This window comes from Sturnira hondurensis, unplaced genomic scaffold, assembly GCF_014824575.4.
Source record: "Sturnira hondurensis isolate 20B ecotype Veracruz unplaced genomic scaffold, ASM1482457v3 Scaffold0002638, whole genome shotgun sequence".
Lineage (NCBI taxonomy): Eukaryota > Metazoa > Chordata > Mammalia > Chiroptera > Phyllostomidae > Sturnira > Sturnira hondurensis.
The window spans coordinates 1,787,139-1,805,262 of record NW_028075269.1 but is presented as its reverse complement, the minus strand read 5'-3'; the positions used below and the strand labels follow the sequence as shown (position 1 = coordinate 1,805,262).

At 49.1% G+C, this 18,124-nt stretch overlaps 1 protein-coding gene across 3 annotated transcripts in view; it reads right to left on the bottom strand.

Moving 5' to 3' along the window:
* NELL1 (neural EGFL like 1) overlaps nucleotides 1-16,616 on the bottom strand; it is a 729,607-nt gene extending 712,991 nt beyond the window's left edge. For 2 of the 3 annotated variants that reach the window (XM_037040387.1, XM_037040388.1), the window contains exons 1-2: nucleotides 16,390-16,615; nucleotides 8,347-8,475 (exon numbers count right to left, since the gene is read on the bottom strand). In XM_037040387.1, coding sequence (XP_036896282.1) covers nucleotides 8,347-8,475; nucleotides 16,390-16,444 — 184 coding nt within the window. In that variant the 5' untranslated portion in view covers nucleotides 16,445-16,615. Of the gene's footprint in view, nucleotides 1-8,346; nucleotides 8,476-16,389 lie in introns of all 3 variants that reach the window. The other variant, XM_037040389.1, reaches the window with a different exon arrangement.
* Nucleotides 16,617-18,124: the final 1,508 nt, after the last annotated feature.

Genomic DNA, 18,124 nt, shown 5'->3' with positions numbered 1-18,124 from the left:
GAGGAAATACATGTTCATTTGAATTCATTTGAATTGAAATTTAAAATGAATATTCAGTGAAACAGCAGTTTCCCAGACCCTGGATATCCATCCGTGAGGGGCAGTGATCTCTGAGAGACAACCAACGGAGGAGAGGAGCCGGACAAGGACCCAGGCTTCCCACTCTGACGGAGCTCCCAGGCTGTGGCCCAGGGAGAAGGAACTCGGGCTGAGCCCCGCCATCTCCCTGAGTGGACGTGAGGAAGCTGAGAATCTGGGGAAACCAAGGCACCAGGATTTCACAGGACAGCATTCAGGAGAGGAGACAACAGCACAGAGGAGAAAGTATGGCTCTGTCTCCCAGTCAGGACTCGGTGGGGCACAACCAGTGTGTGCGCATGAGAAAACTCCCCACGAACAAAGAGCCCCCTCCCAAAGATATCAGTACCCAGCACACACTCGGGACTGAGAACGCTACTGTTCCCACCAGTTGAAAGATAAAATCTCACAATTCCTTCGGATTGGGTTGCGTACAGAAGGATAAAAGATATTTGGCTCTACTCTGGCTATTAGCACCAGCATTGCTCCAGGTCATCTAAGAAATCTTCAGTGCAGGACCCAAAAAGATCAAATTGTTTCCCAGCAACTTAACTGTGCCCTAGAGCAAAACTCAGTAACATGGATAAAAATACAAACGTATTCAGCACCAAACAAGGTAAAGTTTGCAATGTCTGGCATTCAATCAAAAATCGTCAAGTACACCCTGGCTGGTGTAGCTCAGTGGATTGAGCACAGGCCTGTTGACCAAAGGATCACGGTTCGATTCCCAGTCAGGGCACATGCCTGGATTGCAGGCCAATTCCCAGTGGGGAACGCATGAGAGGCAACCATACATTGATATATCTCTCCCTCTTTCCTTCCCTTCCCCTCTAAAGATAAATAAATAAAAATCTTTTTAAAAAAATCATCAAGCATGCAAAGAAAAGCAGTATGAGGAGAAAATTAATCAAAATTGACCCAGCACTGAGGCAAATATTAGAATCAGCTGTCAGGGACATTAAAACAGTTACTGTAACTGAAGTCTATCTATTCAAAGAGTTAGATGGAAACATGGAGAAATTTTCAAGGGTCAAAACTGAACTTACAGAGACAAAACTACAATAGAGGAGTTGTTTTTTTTTTAATCACTGAGTGATACCAACAGTGGACAGTAAGGAAAGTTCAGTGATCTTGAAGACATAGCAATAAAAACAATAAAAAATGAAAACTTCATTTTCTAAATGAACCAAGCATCACGGTGCTGTGAACAACTTTAAGCAGCCCAAAATACATGTAGTTGGAGTTCCTAAAGAAGGGGTGGGGGGGCAGGAAAAAATATTTGAAGGTATAATATCTAGCTTGTTTTCTAAACATGATGTAGCTCAATAGCTCCCACACACAAGAAATATGAAGAAAACCACAGGAAAGTACATTATAATCAAATTGCTCAAAGTCAGTGATAGTCTCGAAAGCAGGGGGAAAGCAGTTGCATTACCTACAGTGGAACAAAGTTGGAAGACCACAAATTTCTCTTCGGGAACAATGCAGGTGAGAAGACAATGGATAAACCTCTTTAAAGTATTGGCTAGAAAACCGCCAACTCAATACTCTGTACCCAGCAAAAATGCCCTTCAAAATATAAAAACAAAACAGACCTCTTTTTAGATGTACAAAATCTGAAAGAATTCATCACCAGCTGACTTGCACTGTAAGAAAGGTTAAAGGAAGTCCTGCGAGCAGGGTGAAAATGGTAACAGATGAAAATGTAAATCCGCGTAAGGAACTGAAGAACACAGACAATGGAAACTGCATTAGTAAATACATGGCTGATTTTCTCATTAGCTATAACTGTTTAAATCATAATTGACTTCTTAGAAAAAACTAACAACAATGGACGTAGTATGAGGTTTATACCATAAGTAAAATTATAATGTATGACAATAATACAACAGTGGTCAGGAAGAGAGAAGTAAACTACTAAAATGTTCTTAGACAGAAAGTTGTTAAGGGTAGATAGTGATGAGCCCTAAAGCAACCACTAAGATAATGAAACAAAGAATAATAGCTAATAAGTCAACGAAGGAGATCCATTGTAATCATAACCAAAAAACTTCCACTATACAAAAGAAGCCAGAAAGCAGAAAAATGTAAGAAGGAATAGATAGCACAGGTAGAAACAAAGAGCAAAAATATATATTTAAATATAATCATGTCAATAATCACAGTAATATAAATGGTCTAAATATCTTCATGAAAATATAGAGATGTTTTGGTTTTAAAAAAGAGAGAAAAATAAAGGTAAGAGCAGCTACTGCCCACAAGAAAAGCATTTTATATGCTCAACGTGTATTAGCCCCAAAATAACTATAATTGGTAGAAGAATCCAGGCCAAAAAAAAAAGCACCAAACATAGGATTTTGTTTATATAATATCCGAGAGCATGCAAACTACTCTATAGTGAAGGAAAGCAGATCATTAGTTGCCTGGAGATAACGGCTGAAAGACGCAGAAGGGAGAGATTATAAAAAGAAGAAAAGGGAAGCTTTTGGAGTGATAAATTTGTTCACAACCTTGACTGTGGTGGTAGCACAGGTATAGTTGTACATTAGAATTATGGCATGCTACCCTTCAAATGTGCACAGTACATAAGTCAATTATACCTCAATAAAGCTATCTTTAAAATAAGATAACTAAGCATATACGGAATAACTTGGCAAACCAACTTTCTCAAGTTTAAGTTTCACGAAATATAAATACAGTTCAATTATTTCAGATAAAATATTTGCTTCCAAATTAACATATACGGTAAGTATAAAATACAAACTAGGTATTAAAGACTTTGTAAAAAAATCACAAAATCTCTATTAATTTTTTGTGGTCATATGTTGAAATGATAATACTTTTTACATATTGGGTTAAATAAAATGCATAATTAAATTTCATTCCACCCATTTCTTTTTACCTAGGTAATGCACTACGACAAAAATTAAAATTGCAGGCACCACTCATTGCGTTTTGATCAGACAGTGCCGCACTGCAAAGTAGGACTTAGTTGGAATACGCTGAAAACAGCATGGTGTCCACCTTCCTGCCCGATGGTGGGTAACCATCCTGTGCTAGACACAGTTATGCCCCCTCCAATAAAAAAAGTCCACACCTCAATCCTGAGAAGCCGTAAATATGCTACTTCACAGCAGGTGGTGGGGGAGACTTTACTGACGTAATTAAGTTGTCAATCTTGAGATGAGACCACCCTGAATTATCTGGGCAGGCCCAATATAATCACAAGCTTCTTTATGAGGGAAGACGAGCAGGCAGAAGAGTCAGTCCCAGAGAAGATGACCGGACAGCCAGAGAAGAGCTTAGACGGCCCCAGCCAGGAGCCAGGGAGTGTGGGGCCTCCAGAAGCTAGAAAAGGCAATGAACTGATTACCCTGTGGAGGCCCCAGAGAGGACACAGCTTGGCCAAGAACTTGATCTGAGCCCCCTAAAGCCCCTTGAGACTTCTGACCTTCAGAACAGTAAGATAATAAATACGTTTTGCAGCCCTGGCTGGTGTAGCTCAGTGGATTGAGTGTGGGCCTCTGAACCACACAATCGAGGTTCGATTCCCAGTCAGGGCACATGCCTGGGGTTGCAGGCCAGTTCCCAGCAGGGGACCACGGGAGGCAACCATACATTGATATTTCTCTCCTTCTCTCCTTCCCTTCCCATCTAAAGATAAATAAATAAAATCTTTTAAAAAATAAATAAATACATTTTGTATGAAGCCACTAATTTGTGGTCATTTGTAACAGCAACAATAGGGAACTAATACAGATTTTGGTGCCTGGCAGTGGGGGGCAGCTGCAACAAATAACTGAAAACGTAGAAGTGGCCTTGTGGAGTGATATGAGGGGAGATCAGAAAAAAACAGAATTTATTTCTAAAAAACTGTGTGTTTATTCTTACATGTGTAAACTTGTCACTTCAAAGTACTCTCCATTTGATGCAATACACTTATCAAAACTTTTTTTCCACTGCTCAAAACAGTTTCAAACTAGTCGATTTTGATGCCTTTTAGAANAGACGGCCCCAGCCAGGAGCCAGGGAGTGTGGGGCCTCCAGAAGCTAGAAAAGGCAATGAACTGATTACCCTGTGGAGGCCCCAGAGAGGACACAGCTTGGCCAAGAACTTGATCTGAGCCCCCTAAAACCCCTTGAGACTTCTGACCTTCAAAACAGTAAGATAATAAATACGTTTTGCAGCCCTGGCTGGCGTAGCTCAGTGGATTGAGCATGGGCCTGCAAACCACACGATCGAGGTTCGATTCCCATTCAGGGCACATGCCTGGGTTGCAGGCCAGTTCCCAGCAGGGGACTCACAAGAGGCAACCATACATTGATATTTCTCTCCTTCTCTCCTTCCCTTCCCATCTAAAGATAAATAAATAAAATCTTTTAAAAAAATAAATAAATACGTTTTGTATGAAGCCACTAATTTGTGGTCATTTGTAACAGCAACAATAGGGAACTAATACAGATTTTGGTACCTGGCAGTGGGGTGCAGCTGCAACAAATAACTGAAAATGTAGAAGTGGCCTTGTGGAGTGATATGAGGGGAGATCAGAAAAAAACAGAATTTATTTCTAAAAAACTGTGTGTTTATTCTTACATGTGTAAACTTGTCACTTCAAAGTACTCTCCATTTGATGCAATACACTTATCAAAACTTTTTTTCCACTGCTCAAAACAGTTTCAAACTAGTCGATTTTGATGCCTTTTAGAACCTCTGCCTTTGGCCGGGGGGGGGGGGGGGGGGGGCGGCGGGGCTTCACCTCTTCNCCCCCTCCCCCTATCAGCAAAACGTGTGCTTTTGAGGACTTTTTCACCCAAGAAAGCAAAAAAAAAAAAAAATAGTCTCTCAGGGCAAGATTGGGTGGGCCATGGGGGGTCATGCTGTTTTTGGTCAGGCTGGTGTGGGCAGGCGTGCTCGTAAATAACCCATCATGAAATGGGCAACTGCATTGAGTCTCCAAAAAATTCACTGAAGCCAAACACAGCCTCTCACAACAACACCAGCTGGTACAATGATACAGATGGAATACTGATACAGATGGGTTCCTAGAACACTTATCTAGTGGGGGAAGCCTGTACTACAAAGGGCCCAAACCTCCAGAAGATAATTCAGGGTTTTTTGAGTCCCCCCTCGTAACAGACTGAGAAATTTTTGAAGACCATGATAGTTTGGTCTAGATTGGCCTAGATTCCCTTGATCATACTGTAAATAAGTGAAGATTCAGAATGATGTAAAGAAAATGGTTTTAAAAGAACCTCTAGTATCCCAGAGAACATTTAAATCATTCTGGAAAGACTATTATGAACATTACGAACATTAAAAATACTGCTGGTGCCCTGGCAGGTGTGGCTCAGTGGGTTCAGTGCCAGCCTACAAACCAAAGGGTCACTGGTTTGATTCCCAGTCAGGGTATGTGCCTGGGTTGTGGGCCAGGTCCCCAGCAGGGGGCGTGCGAGAGGCAACTGATCAATGTATCTCTCACACATTGATGCTTCTCTCCCTCTCCTTCTCCCTCCCGTCTCCACTCTAAAAATGAATTTAAAAATATATTTTTAAATAACAAAAAAATTAAAGAAATAAAAATATGGCTGGTGAGGGCCAAAAAGGAAATGAGGAACTTATTGCCAGGACTGAAAACAAGGAGACACAGGACCCTCGTTACATCGTAGCAGAAAACTTAGCCAAACTGTATCCTGTACTCACATGGGAAACAAGCCTTGCAAAAGATGAATCGGTTCATTTGGCTACGGAGACTTCCCAGCACATCGCTGAGTGCAGCCTACTTTACCCGGCTGCTGTAGCAAGTTGAGACTCGTGGAGACATTGAGATGCAACAGACACGAACCACAGAGCAGACTTTATAATAAGCAAAATAATGACTCCCTCAAAATGTCCATGCCCTTACTGACAGAACCTGTGAGTATGTTTCCTTACATACTTCCTTCCCCGGTGGGGAAGGGGGGGCGGGATGGACTTTACCAATGTGATTAAATTATCTATCTTGAGCTGGAGAGATTACCCTGGATTACCTAAGGGGATACAATGTAATCACAAAGGTCCTTCTACGGGAAATCCCTGCTCAGTCAGACTCCCACAATGAAGTTATACCTCCCACCAAAGACGCTGAGACGCCCTCCCTGCCCTGGGAGCCCGGGAGGCAGCCCAGCGGCAGTTTCCGCAGCAGAGAACCCAGAAATTGGAGAGCAGAGCACTAACCCGGGAAGCCCACACTTGTGGAATAAATGAATGAGTGAATGAATAGTGAGCAGAGCGGGCAAAATATCCTCTTACAGAGCACGTTGGGCAGAAGAAATTTGGTCTTCATTTTGTAGTTAATTGTACTATGGAAAGGAGAATTTTAACTCAACTCAAATGTTTATTCATCACAGCGATGTGCCATGCACCATACATGGCCTTGGAGGTGAGGAGGAGGTGGCTACACAGGCATGACTTCGGCCTTCGAGGAGCTTACGGACAAGCCCGGCTTCCACAGCAACCCCACAGATGTGTCAGCAGCTCTGCTCAGGTCAAGGATCTCGGGGCCGCTCAGCAATAGCTGAGCGAAGAGAAAAGTAATCCGGTCTGTATTCTCTTCCCCATGGCCGGCTCACGCACTTCAACTCTTTAGCAAGATTAAGTGGAAATTAACATATCTATAGTCATATGATACATCATTAGACAATAACTGTAGATTTGCTATATATCATTAACAAGGCTTAAGTTATCTGCCAGGTAAATATAATGTAAATCTCATCCCCTAATGTCAGCACAGTCACTCTGAAACAGTTCTTTTGTTATCTTCCTAAAAGGCTGGGGAGAAAAAAAAACCACCAACCCTGCCAGATATCCTCACCGAGGATCATCGGGCTGCCCAACCAGCACATGTGATCAGGCCACTGCCTCGCTTCAGCCCCCACGAAGGCCCCCAATGCCCTGAGAGTCAAGTGCAAAACCACTCACCCGGCCTAAAGGCTGGGTAGTATTTCCAATAGTTCATTACAAGTCCATCACCTCCTACCTGTCAGAATGGCCACAGACCCTAAACCATCGATATGCCCAAACCTGTGGACATCAGCTAAATACCAGTTCCACCCACGGGGTCCAATGCAACCTCGTCCCTGCCTACCTCTCCCTGCAGCCATGCTACTGGTCTCTCTGTTGACCTCTGCCTTAAGACCTCCGTATGTACTATTTCCTCTCTCCCAAATGCTCTGAGCCCCGCCCCTCCCTACACCAGGCTTACTAATCAGTTCTCAAGTCTACACGGACACAGCCCTTTTTCAGGGTCGCCTTTCCCTGGCCACCACCACCTCCCACCCTAGTCGGAGCAGATCCGACTGCACTACTCTTACTCGAGATGCCTTCCCTGTAAGTGCAACGGGAATTCAACAACTCCTGGTGTAAGGACTGTTTTCCTCACTACGTTTTAAAGCAGGGGCAGTACTTATCTTACTTGCTCTGACTGGGAACCCATCTATGAGCTCGTTGCCTGGTTCACAGGAGGAGTTCCGTGACAACAGCTACTTACTGAGAGCCTCTGTACCAGGCACTCTTTTAACCACTCCACTGGATTAGCTCCTGCAGCAGTCCTAGGAGGTGGGCACCATCATCTGAGATGAGGACACAGAGAGAGTCAGGCCAAGTAACTGCCCAAAGTCTCCAAGCTAATGAGTGGCAGGGTAGGTAACTGACTCCGGCAGTCAAGCTCCGGAGCCCAGGCATTTGAGAAGCATGTGATCCTGCCTCTGAGTGCTTGTTGAATGACTTAATGAACTGTGGTCAACCTCAGTGGGCAGAACCAACTACGCTGCACCCCTCAGAGAGTACAGCCGTAAAACACCCTCTGTGCTCACGAGCCCAGGAGATGAAAGAGGTAGGAAAAGGTATAGTTGTAGATAAATATGCAGATAATAAATACCCTGTAAATATAATACAGCTGGCCAATGGCTTTCAAGGACTTTGCAACTTCATTCCACTTTACGTCTCTACCAAAATCCCCAGGGAAATATGTCACCGCAAGCCAAATATTTCACCACCTTGTCCTCGAGTGTCCCACCTTGTACCATCAGAACACCACCCCCCCAGAATATCTGAACACCCTCAGCATTTCTGAACATTCCTTATGACAATCACACAAGAGAAAGAGCAGAGACGATACACACCTGACAACTGCCTCCCCCCCCCCCGNGACAACTGCCCCCCCCCCCCCCCCGCCCCGGGCAGACCTCTTCCCCAAGCTCTGCCCCACGCAAAGGAAGAAGTAGCTTTACCTTGAAATAAGAACGCTTTGCTGGCATTGTGTAGTCCAGGCACCTGCGTGACGCCGAGGGTAGTGTTCACGAGGTCAAACTCAGTGATGATATCCATCTGGAGGTCGGGGTCCATCCCAGAGCCCAGCACTGAAAAGGAACAAAGAGCTGTCTTAGCCTCCAATGCAGACTGCTGGCAGTCAGACGGACCAGAAATCAGGAAGCCAGGGGTCAGTGCTTGGAGATGCTCTCTTGCTGGGAGGAAGAAGAAGGCAACTCTGCTCCATGACCCCACTGACTTATAGTTCCTCTGTCTCTTTGCCCACGCCCACCCCTCATTCATGACAGATGGACACTCACTTGTCCCAAATCCACAGGGCCCAGTATATTTCAGAATCTCAATGTATCTATCATACATTAGAAAGGTAATATGTAGCAATATATGACCTTCAGCAAAATCTGAATCAGTACCTCACAATCAAATACACTATTTCTGGAGCAGCAAGAGTAACATTTTCATCTAATTGGTTAAACAAACACTATAAATAGAGTCATATTGGCTGAGCTCAAGGGAAGTGTTGCGGTGGGAAAAGGTATGAAGAACTTTGGGTTTCGGGGCTTTTTCAGATCTGGGGACTGTGGACACAGAATAGCCCTGAGAGTCATGACTTCAGAGACTGAAGCAGCAGCAAAATCAGACAACCCTCACCAGGGGAGACCTCCGCAGAGCACAGCGCTCCCCATTCATTGGGCACAGCCACCTGTGGTAAAGCGGAAGGCCATGGGCGGAGCGGCTGGCCACAACACAGGATCCCTGCGACGTGGATGTCCATTTCCTTCCAAGGGCACGACTCCTGCACGGAAAGTTAGATGCTCTGCCTACTCTCATTGGAGACCTTAGCACAGAGAAACATGGCCCTGAGTTCCACTGCCCCACTAAGAAACAGCAAATGTCTAAGGCTGTCTCAGAACCCTCTGGGAGGGGGGCGGATTCCTGCAGAATGATACCCTCATAACTGCAGAGTGACTCCCAATTACATCCATAAGGCCAGAGCTCACTCTGAGGGACTGCTATTCACAAAGCTGTGTCTAGCTACACTTAGCATCTCAATGGTGCAATTCTGCTGGCACAGTTGGGAACGTTTTAATCAGCAGCAGCTGTCAACTTTTGTCTAACTGTAATGTAGTCGTGGAGGCAAGAACTGGGCGAGCTTGAGCCCAATTTGTCCCAGAGACACTGAGTGAATGTTCATCAGGACATCGTGAGCTATTACTACCCTCATCTGTCCCCCCTCCCTCAACCCCTACCCCACAGTTAATTTAAGAAGGAAATCTACCCCATCCTAGTCTTCCTGTGAGGAAACAGAGACTGCTGCAGCAATCTGAGCTTCTGGCAACAGAAGGTGGGTCAGCAAACGGTCTTTGGAGCTGAAGCCTGTCGCTGCCAAGGCAGCCAAGGGTTAAATTAAAGGCACAGTGCATACAACTGCCTTCTCAGTTTGTGTCAGGCTTCCCCTTGCTCTCTGCACCAAAGATTAAAGTTGTCCCCTTGCAAATGCAGCAGTGATGAGACCAGGTTACCCAATGACAACTCTTCCATCCATGCATTCATTCTGCATTCAATCATGTATTCAGTACTTTTTCACCAGGTATTACTAAGGCTTACTATGTGACACACACATTCTAGGCACTGGAGAGGCCTCACTGAGCATGCCCTCTCAGGGCAGGGGTGAGGAGAGGGCAAAAAATGCAACAAACAAAATCATCTGAGACAGCAGCGAATGCTATGCAGAAAACAGAGTAATGAAATAGAAAGCAACTTGCATGGAGCTTCAGTAAAGATGGTCAGGGAAGGTTCTTCTGAGCTGAAACCTAAATGAGGAGAAAGGACTAGATATGGGAAACCTGGGGGGAACGCTTTCCAGGTTTGGAGACAGCAAGTGCAAACCAGGAACAAAGTTGGCGTATTCAGGAAACAGAGAAAGGGCTAGGGTGGCTGGAGCGGAGGGGATTGGGGGAGGGGAGAGTGGGAGAAGTGAAGCCAAAGAGTAGAGCCTGCCTGCCCGTGAGCCACAGCGAGGAGGAGATGAGGAGACGGGTGTTGTTCTAATTGCAGTGGGTGCCCCGGAAGGCTTTCAGGTGTGTGTTCACAGGGCAGAGGTGTGGGCTGGGCTCTGATCTACATTATTCTTCACGAAGTCTGCATCCCCCCTGCCTGCAGCGGCTCATCCCTCTCATGGACTTGGTTCACACAGAGAGACTGAGTAGCCACTGCGCGCAGAGAAGCACGGAGCTGAATGGGAGTGTGCGGCCAATTTGCAACAGCACGAGCCTCTTGTTGAGGCTGCTGCTGTTTTCCTCCTTGTGAGCTCAGGTACCAGCAGTTCTGTGATGTCCTTGGAAAGGCCGGAAAGGAACTAATATTTCAGTTTGATCTACAGACCTGACTGGTGTGGCTCAGTGGGTTGATCTATAGCGTTCTACACCTGTATGGCAGGAATTAAATCAAGGAGACCTCCCTGCTGGCCTTTCTCTGGGCAGGAATTTGGAAAGTGGTCTGGGAATGGGCCCTTACCTGGACACGAGAAAAAGGAAGCATCCCTGTAACCCCAGAGCCTTGAATTTAGAGCCCAGTGAAGTAACTGATAAGGTGATGTACAATCGCTGCCGCAGGGGGCAATGGCCTCAGAGAAACAGGCACATCTGGGGAGAGGACAGGATCGGGATGGCATTCAGGCCAAGGACACTTTCTGAAAGGCCAGTGGGTGACTGAGTCACTGACCTCTGATCTCCACACTCGCACAGCCACACCCTTTGCTGTGTGGCTTCACAGTTCCCTCCACGAGAGGGGGAACACCACCCAGCCAAACCTGGCCTAGATCAGCCACCACCAACAGACATGTGTACCAAAATAAAAGCTACGTTGGCCCCAACCAGGGTGGCTCAACTGGTTGGGCATCATCCCACAAACCAAAAGGTCACCTGTTCAATTCCCAGTCCCGGCACGTACCACAGATGCAGGCCAGGTGCAGGGGCTGGGGGTGTGCCAGACAACTGATGTTTCCTTCTTTGTCTCCCTCCCCACCATCTCTCTAAAAATAAATAAGTAAATAAAAGTAAAACACTTAAAAAACAAATGTCATTTTAGGTCCCTGAGTTTTTAGTGGCTGATTATGCGTGTTTTTGTGGCAATAGCCAGCATGCAGGGACCAAAGACCCACTCTGACTGCCACCGGTAAGATGCCCAAATTCTCAGACTAGGAGCCTAGCAGCTGGACGAGCCTGAAAGGCCCCCAAACAGATTCTGTGGACATGACAGAACACCCCGGTGGTGCCATAGATCCCGGTCCCCAACTGAGAACATCGCACCCTCAACCCAGAAAGTGCTGCAGGCACAAAACTGAAGCTCCTCGTTTCAGCCCTATCTCATCCCCCCACTAACTCTGTGCCCTCGGAAAAACCCAATCACTGCTCCAAGCCTCACTTCCCTCATCCCTGAAAGGGGGACAATCACACCTGCCTCGCAGCCCGGTGATGCTTCGGTGGTCACTGTGTCAACACTCCTAGCGCATGTGGGGTCTGCTGCATCTGCCTTTCACAAGACCACCTCTCCAGACCATCCCATCTCCCTGGGCCCACTACCAATGGAATCATACAAAACGTGCAGAGGGCCCCCTCCCTCCCAACCCTTCCACTCGCCTAACTAACCGGGAAAGGCTCTCACTCCGGCTCTGTTTTTTTGAAATCTGTATTAATAAATCCATATTCACTCCCCCTCTACAACCTGCACGTGAAGAGACTGCCCTGGCTTCAAGATAACTGTGTTTCTCTAGCTGTGAAAACATCCCATAAAAACAGAACAAGAGAAATCAGTTAAGCTTCCAGGCACAGTTTTCTTCTCTTCCTTTATTTGGCCCCTTCAGCATGAAAACGCCTCGTGGTAACGGCAGTGCAAGTAAAAGACAGCACCTTGCCCACTGCCTAAGGAATCAGAAAACCTATCAATAGGAGATCATTCACATGGCCTCTCCTGAACCTTACATAGTAGGACTGGTTCCATTAAAAGTAATCTTTTTATGGGGATGTTTCTGCTTCTTATCCAAGCACGGAGTTGCTGCCCTGTCCAAGCAAACCCCATTAAAGTTTTCTACTCTGGCCATAACTGTTCTACAAACGTCTGAGGCTACGAACTGGAATTCAACAGAGTAAAAAAGCTTCTGGGGAAGAAATACGTTTTGAAACCTAGAAGGCAGAGCATCAGCGTCACAGAGGCACCTGGGGCTGGGCTCTGGGATCCGGAACCCCCACCCTAAATCTCCCCAACACCTGCCAAAGCTGCTGGGGCTCCTGGCCAATCCTGAGCCCCGCCCAGGGGGGCACGACCCACTCAGCCCACCCTCGGGCTCACAGGCCTAAACTCTGCACCAAACCCTCCTGGGCCCGGCTCACGTCAAATCTAATCTGGCTCATTGTTCACTTGCCCCTGGTCCAGGCAGAGGAATATGATGCTGGGCAGATGCTCCAGGACCTCATTTTACCGCAGGATTTCACAGCCACCCGATAGCACTTGGGCCCCTGGACTCCTACAGAAGTCGTGAATACCTCAAAAGTAATATCCTTGAAGAATATGCTCTTGGCCTGTTCCAATCAGCCAACATTTCACATGATCACTAGAGGCTGGGGGTTCTGTGCACAGCTCCATTCAGTTCGTAGTTAATAAACCACAGAGGCGTTTCAAAAGAGAACCCTTCCCAGCTGGCGGCAGCAAAAGGCATCCACTTGGCCCCTGGGGCTCCCTGCACTGCAGGCTAAAACCCCTGGAAACCCAAAGAGTAATCCAGGCGTTTTATATTATTCACACTCTCAAGCCACTGGAGAAAACTCATGGACATACTGTGGTATTACTGCAATTATTTTAGCCTTTCTATATTTTCACGATTAGTCATGTAGCTGGAAATCCCAGAATTATTTTTCACCCATAAAAAGAAATGGAAAATGGCACCTCCCACCTCGACTCCACTTTACGCTCTAACGCAACTTCTCTGGACAATGGAGCGATCAGAGCAGCTGCCTCTCACACCTATCTCTACATCTTCCCCTGAGTAACCGCCGCTGCTCGGCTGCGCTGCTTTAATTAAAAGGCGCCCGATTCCATCTGTTCATTTCCATCGAGAGGCAGGGGTATCTGAGCAGCTCGCTGCGTGTCCCACAAGTTCATTTCATCTCGGACTGTTGACAGCCCTGACAACAATTGTCCCACTTGACAAATAAACTTTCCCAAGCGGCTGTTGGATCCTGATAAACTAATCACGAACCAGCCTCTGCTCCGTAAGAAGTTGAAAGCGGGAGGCACCGACGTCGGCCTGGGCGAAATCAAAGAGGCTGCTCCCAGAAAGCCGCTCGTCACACCCCCGCAAGGTACAATACATTCTAAGTGCAAGAATCGAGGTATAATAAATACCCGCCCCTCTCCCTGATTCTTCTGGGGTTTTTTGCAGAAGACGTGTGGTCTCGGTGTTCCAGTACTGCCACGAGGCCAAGGAAACCGGCCTCCTTGGGCAACTGCCACCGCCAGTGGGGCAGGCCCGGTCAGCCTCCTTCCTCCGCCTTTGCACAGGCTGTGCCCTCTGCCTGGGATGCTTCTTCCCTCGCCTTGTGCACCTGGAAAACTCCCCACACAGCCTTCAAGACCTCTCTCGATTGTCACCTCCTGATTAAACCCTTCCCTGGTCACCAACCACTCCCAGCCAGAATTCATTCCTACCATTCCACCTGCGTATTTCCTCAAAACAAACTCATACTCCCATCTCTTTCTCCGGCCTCCCCCACCAAACTGCAGAATAAAAATTAAACTGCTTTGCAGGGCAAAGGGAGGTGAAAAGTGCAGAGGAGGTCAAATATATGGTGATAGACGAAGACTAGACTTCAGGGTGTGAGTCCTCAGTGCCATATCCAAATGATGTACTATAGAAGTGTACACCTGACATCTATGTTTGCAACCAATGTTACCCCCAGCAGATTTAATTGGTTTAAAAGCTTTCCCGTTTCTATCTAGATTATCAGCTACACGGTAAGTTCCTGGAAGTCAAGAACCAAGACATCTCCTCTTTACATAAGTGATCCTGGAAGCCAGCAAGACACTCAGCTGTTTGTGGAACGAATGAATAAATGCATGAATGAACCTTCCCTACAAGAGAATTGTTTACAACATGTAAAAGAGCTTGGCGTGGGAAAGGGGGAAAGACAGTGTTCTTTGGGTACACACGTGCACCCAAAGGCGCAACCCACGACCTTGGATTGGGGGCCCACTTTGTTGCCTACTTTTCAAAGGAGTCATGAGAACAAAGGAGTTAGGCTTACTCGGTGGTGAGGTGCACTTTGAGATGTGCAATGACCAGTTAGAGGCCCCGCCTCACCTTCTCTCTCTCTCTCTCTCTCCCTCTCTCTCTCTCTCTCTCTCCCCGCCTCTCTCTCTTTCTCTCTCTCCAGTTCCTCAGTAAGAAGCCCACTAGATTCTCAGCGCGCAGGGCTGGAGCTCATGGTCTGCACTAGCCTGGCCTGGCCTGATTTTTCAGGGGCGCGTTTCTCCCAGTTTGTTCTTGGTGTTAAGAGACACACGCAGCTGGATGGGCCTGAACTCAAGAAGCAACTATTCTCGGCGACACTGAGCCTTGGCGTCTCCTAAGCTTTGAGAGTCAGGCTGGAGACAGGGAACGGAGGCAGGTTCCTTTTGTCGGCGCAGAAGTGCACCCCAGACGCTCTTCTGTTAAGCAAAAGGAAACCTGCTGCCGGCTCAGTCCTGGGAAAATGGGAAGAGCGTCTCCTAGACGCCCAACTCCAGCACACTCTGGTGGGCTAACTGCCAAAGAGGGGCACCGGGGGGGCAAGCGGAGAGAACTTTTGAGCCAACCAAGACCAGGCGCCCCTTCCCTGCCCTCTCCAGCTTAACTTGCTGCCTAGCCTGGAAAGGAGGCTCTGCCTCTACGGAGGAGATAAGAGCGGTAAAACAGGGAAAGATAAAGGCACAGGGAATGACGACGCACCAGTGCTGGGGTGCAAAACGGCCGCGTGTACCAAGGCTGGCTGGTGTGGGAATGAAAGCTCACCCACACCCACCAACCCTCATTGGAAAGCCCTAATTTTGCCAATTTCTTACCCCATCCCACCCCCTTTCCACATCTGGTCACCTCGTGGATTAGACAGCAGATCTCCAAACCCCAGGAGGCACAGGGGGGGGGAGGGGGCGAGCGAAGGAAAGAGGTGCGCTTAGAGTCCTCACAACTGCGTGTCTGGAGAACGAAGTGGGGACTCAGGAAAATTACGCCAATTATCCTCCCTCCCCCGACCCTAGCCCCGCAACCTGCAATTATAGCAAGGGAAAACTGGTGTGGAGCTTGAGAAAATTTCCCCGATTGTATCCACTGTTCCGATTCCCTAAAAACTGTGAGCCCAGCCCTTGGGCACAGGGGAATGGGGAGAGAGGGGCAGGATAAAATGCTCCCGGAGTTCCCCTGGGGGGAGTCAGGAGGGGACGAGAGGAGAGCGCGGAAACCTGGGGTTCATCCGCAGCCCTCACCCCGTGCGGCGCCCTCCCGGGCTCCAGCCGTGCCCGCCAGCTGGAAGCGCTCCCTCTACGGGTGCGACTCCCACCGCTGCCTCTTCTCGGCTTGGTGGGGCGCAGGGGGAGAGGTTTCCAGCGCACCTTTCAAGTTATGGGGTGTGGAGCTCACGGCCAGCCCTGCAGTAGGTTTCCACCCGGAAGCCGGTTACAAGCAGCAGGAGGATGCGCACCCTCGGCCGCGCCCCTCACTCCTGCGTCGGCGAGCCCGCGTCCCCCTGGAAGGGGGCACTCCTCAGGGGCATCTTCCAGCCTGGGAGTCCCACTTCTCACCCTTTCACCTGAAGCAGGGCAGGGAGATCTGAGGGACCTATCCACGCCGCACCGCCCTTCCCTGGACCAGCAGAGCTCGGCTCCAGGTCTCCTGAAGCTTGTGTGGGCGCTGGGCGCAGCACAGGGGCTCCCCGCTTTCCCTGTATCCTTTCGACCGCCCCAGCCGCTCTTACCTGTCCTGGCGGTGCACACACAGAACCATACAACTAAAATCACCTCCATCGGCATTGCTCCCGAGGGTCCTGGCCAAATGGGGCGCGCGGAAGCCAGGAGGAAAGAAATGCGCCTGGATCCCGAGGCGCGCAAGGCTCAGAGCCACCAAACTTGCTAGCGGGCGGCAGGGGAGGTGGCTCGGCAGCTCCGGGTGCTGCGCTCAGGGATCGCGCCCAGGAGGCGGCCCTGGCCGCCCCGCCCCCACCCCGCCCCCCACGGCGGGCGGCGACAGTGCGGGGTTCAGGCCCCAGCCTCAGCTGCGGGGGCGCTAGCCTCGGAGCTGGGGGGAGCTGGGGCGGAGCACCGGGCTCTGCCACTCCGTCAGGTTGCGCTCGGCTCTGGAATCGGGCTCTCCTCCTTTGCCGGTAGAGCTGTAAGGCGCAGCAGCCGCTACTACGCGGAGCACTCAAGCTGGAGTCCGGGGACCAGGGCTGAAAGCGAGGAGCTGGAGGCGTTAGGCGCCCTAGCCGCTTCACGCCCGGGAGAGCTGGCCTCCCAACTGTCGCAGCCTCTGTCTCGGAGCTGCGGTGCGAGCTGCCAAAGTTGCCACAGTTCATCCCGGCCGAGACGAAGAACCGCGGAGCCCTAGCGGGTGGGCTTTTTTCCGGGGAGAACCCTGACCGAGAAGGTGCCAAGGAACGCGCCCAGTCCCTCCCGGGAAAACAATTAGTCGAGATTTACTCAAGCAACTGGGTGGGAAGGAACGCATAGGGACCTGCCGGGGGGACAATGGCTGAGCCCGGGCTCACCACCTGTACCTTCCGTCTGCTCTCTCCGGCGACTCTTCTGACCGGATGCCTACGGGGGGGTGGGCAGGGAGAGGGCGCTGAGGCAACGGGTGTATCTGAAAGGTCCCCGAGCCGTAGCGAGCTAAGGTGGGTTCTGGGGAACCTATTTGCAAACCTTCCGGCTCTGCAGGGCAAATGCTGCCACACAGGGGAAATTCCTAATCATTTTTTTTCCCTTGGTCGACTTTCTTGATGGTTTTGTTAAAAGCCCCATTCTGCTTACATAGTCACATTTGGGCTCTCCCAGTGTTCTGGGACCCCCCCCCCATACCCACTCCATTCCCGGGAGAGAAAAGCCGGGCCCTTGCTTTTCACCCGTGGGCAGCGAGAGAAGACCTCCTCCCTCTCTATGATCTCCCTCCAGACCCAGGCCTTCCCTATGAAGGCCTCCCAGGTTGTCTCACTTCCATCCAGGAAGGCAATTTATAACTAGATACAAAGTCATGAAATCAGGCGACAGAACCTCTGATTGATACCAAGTGAGCTCCACGTGATTTAAAGCCCCACCCCCACCCTCACCCCCACACACCCCGCTCGCTCTCACTGGGCCACTCTGTCTGAGAGCCCACAATACCCCTTTAATATTCTCAACGTGAGGTTCTCAGAGGCGGAGAGGGAAACTTCTCAGAACAGCCCTCCCTCATTTCCTGGGAACCAATTCCAAAGTTCCAGAATCTACTTCATTACTGAGGATCTGCCCTTGTCACGGCTTGCACCCCCAACTCACCCCACACATTCTAGACCCCTGCAGAACCGCGACCCCCAGGAGGCCCCACTGGAAGTGACCCGGCTAGCAGCACTGCTTCTTGAAAGACAAGGTTTTAGCCACACGATCTTCTGATCTCTGCCCTATTTTCTGGATATTTCTGTGTGTACGCCCCTGTCCTACTTGGCCCTTGACATTGTG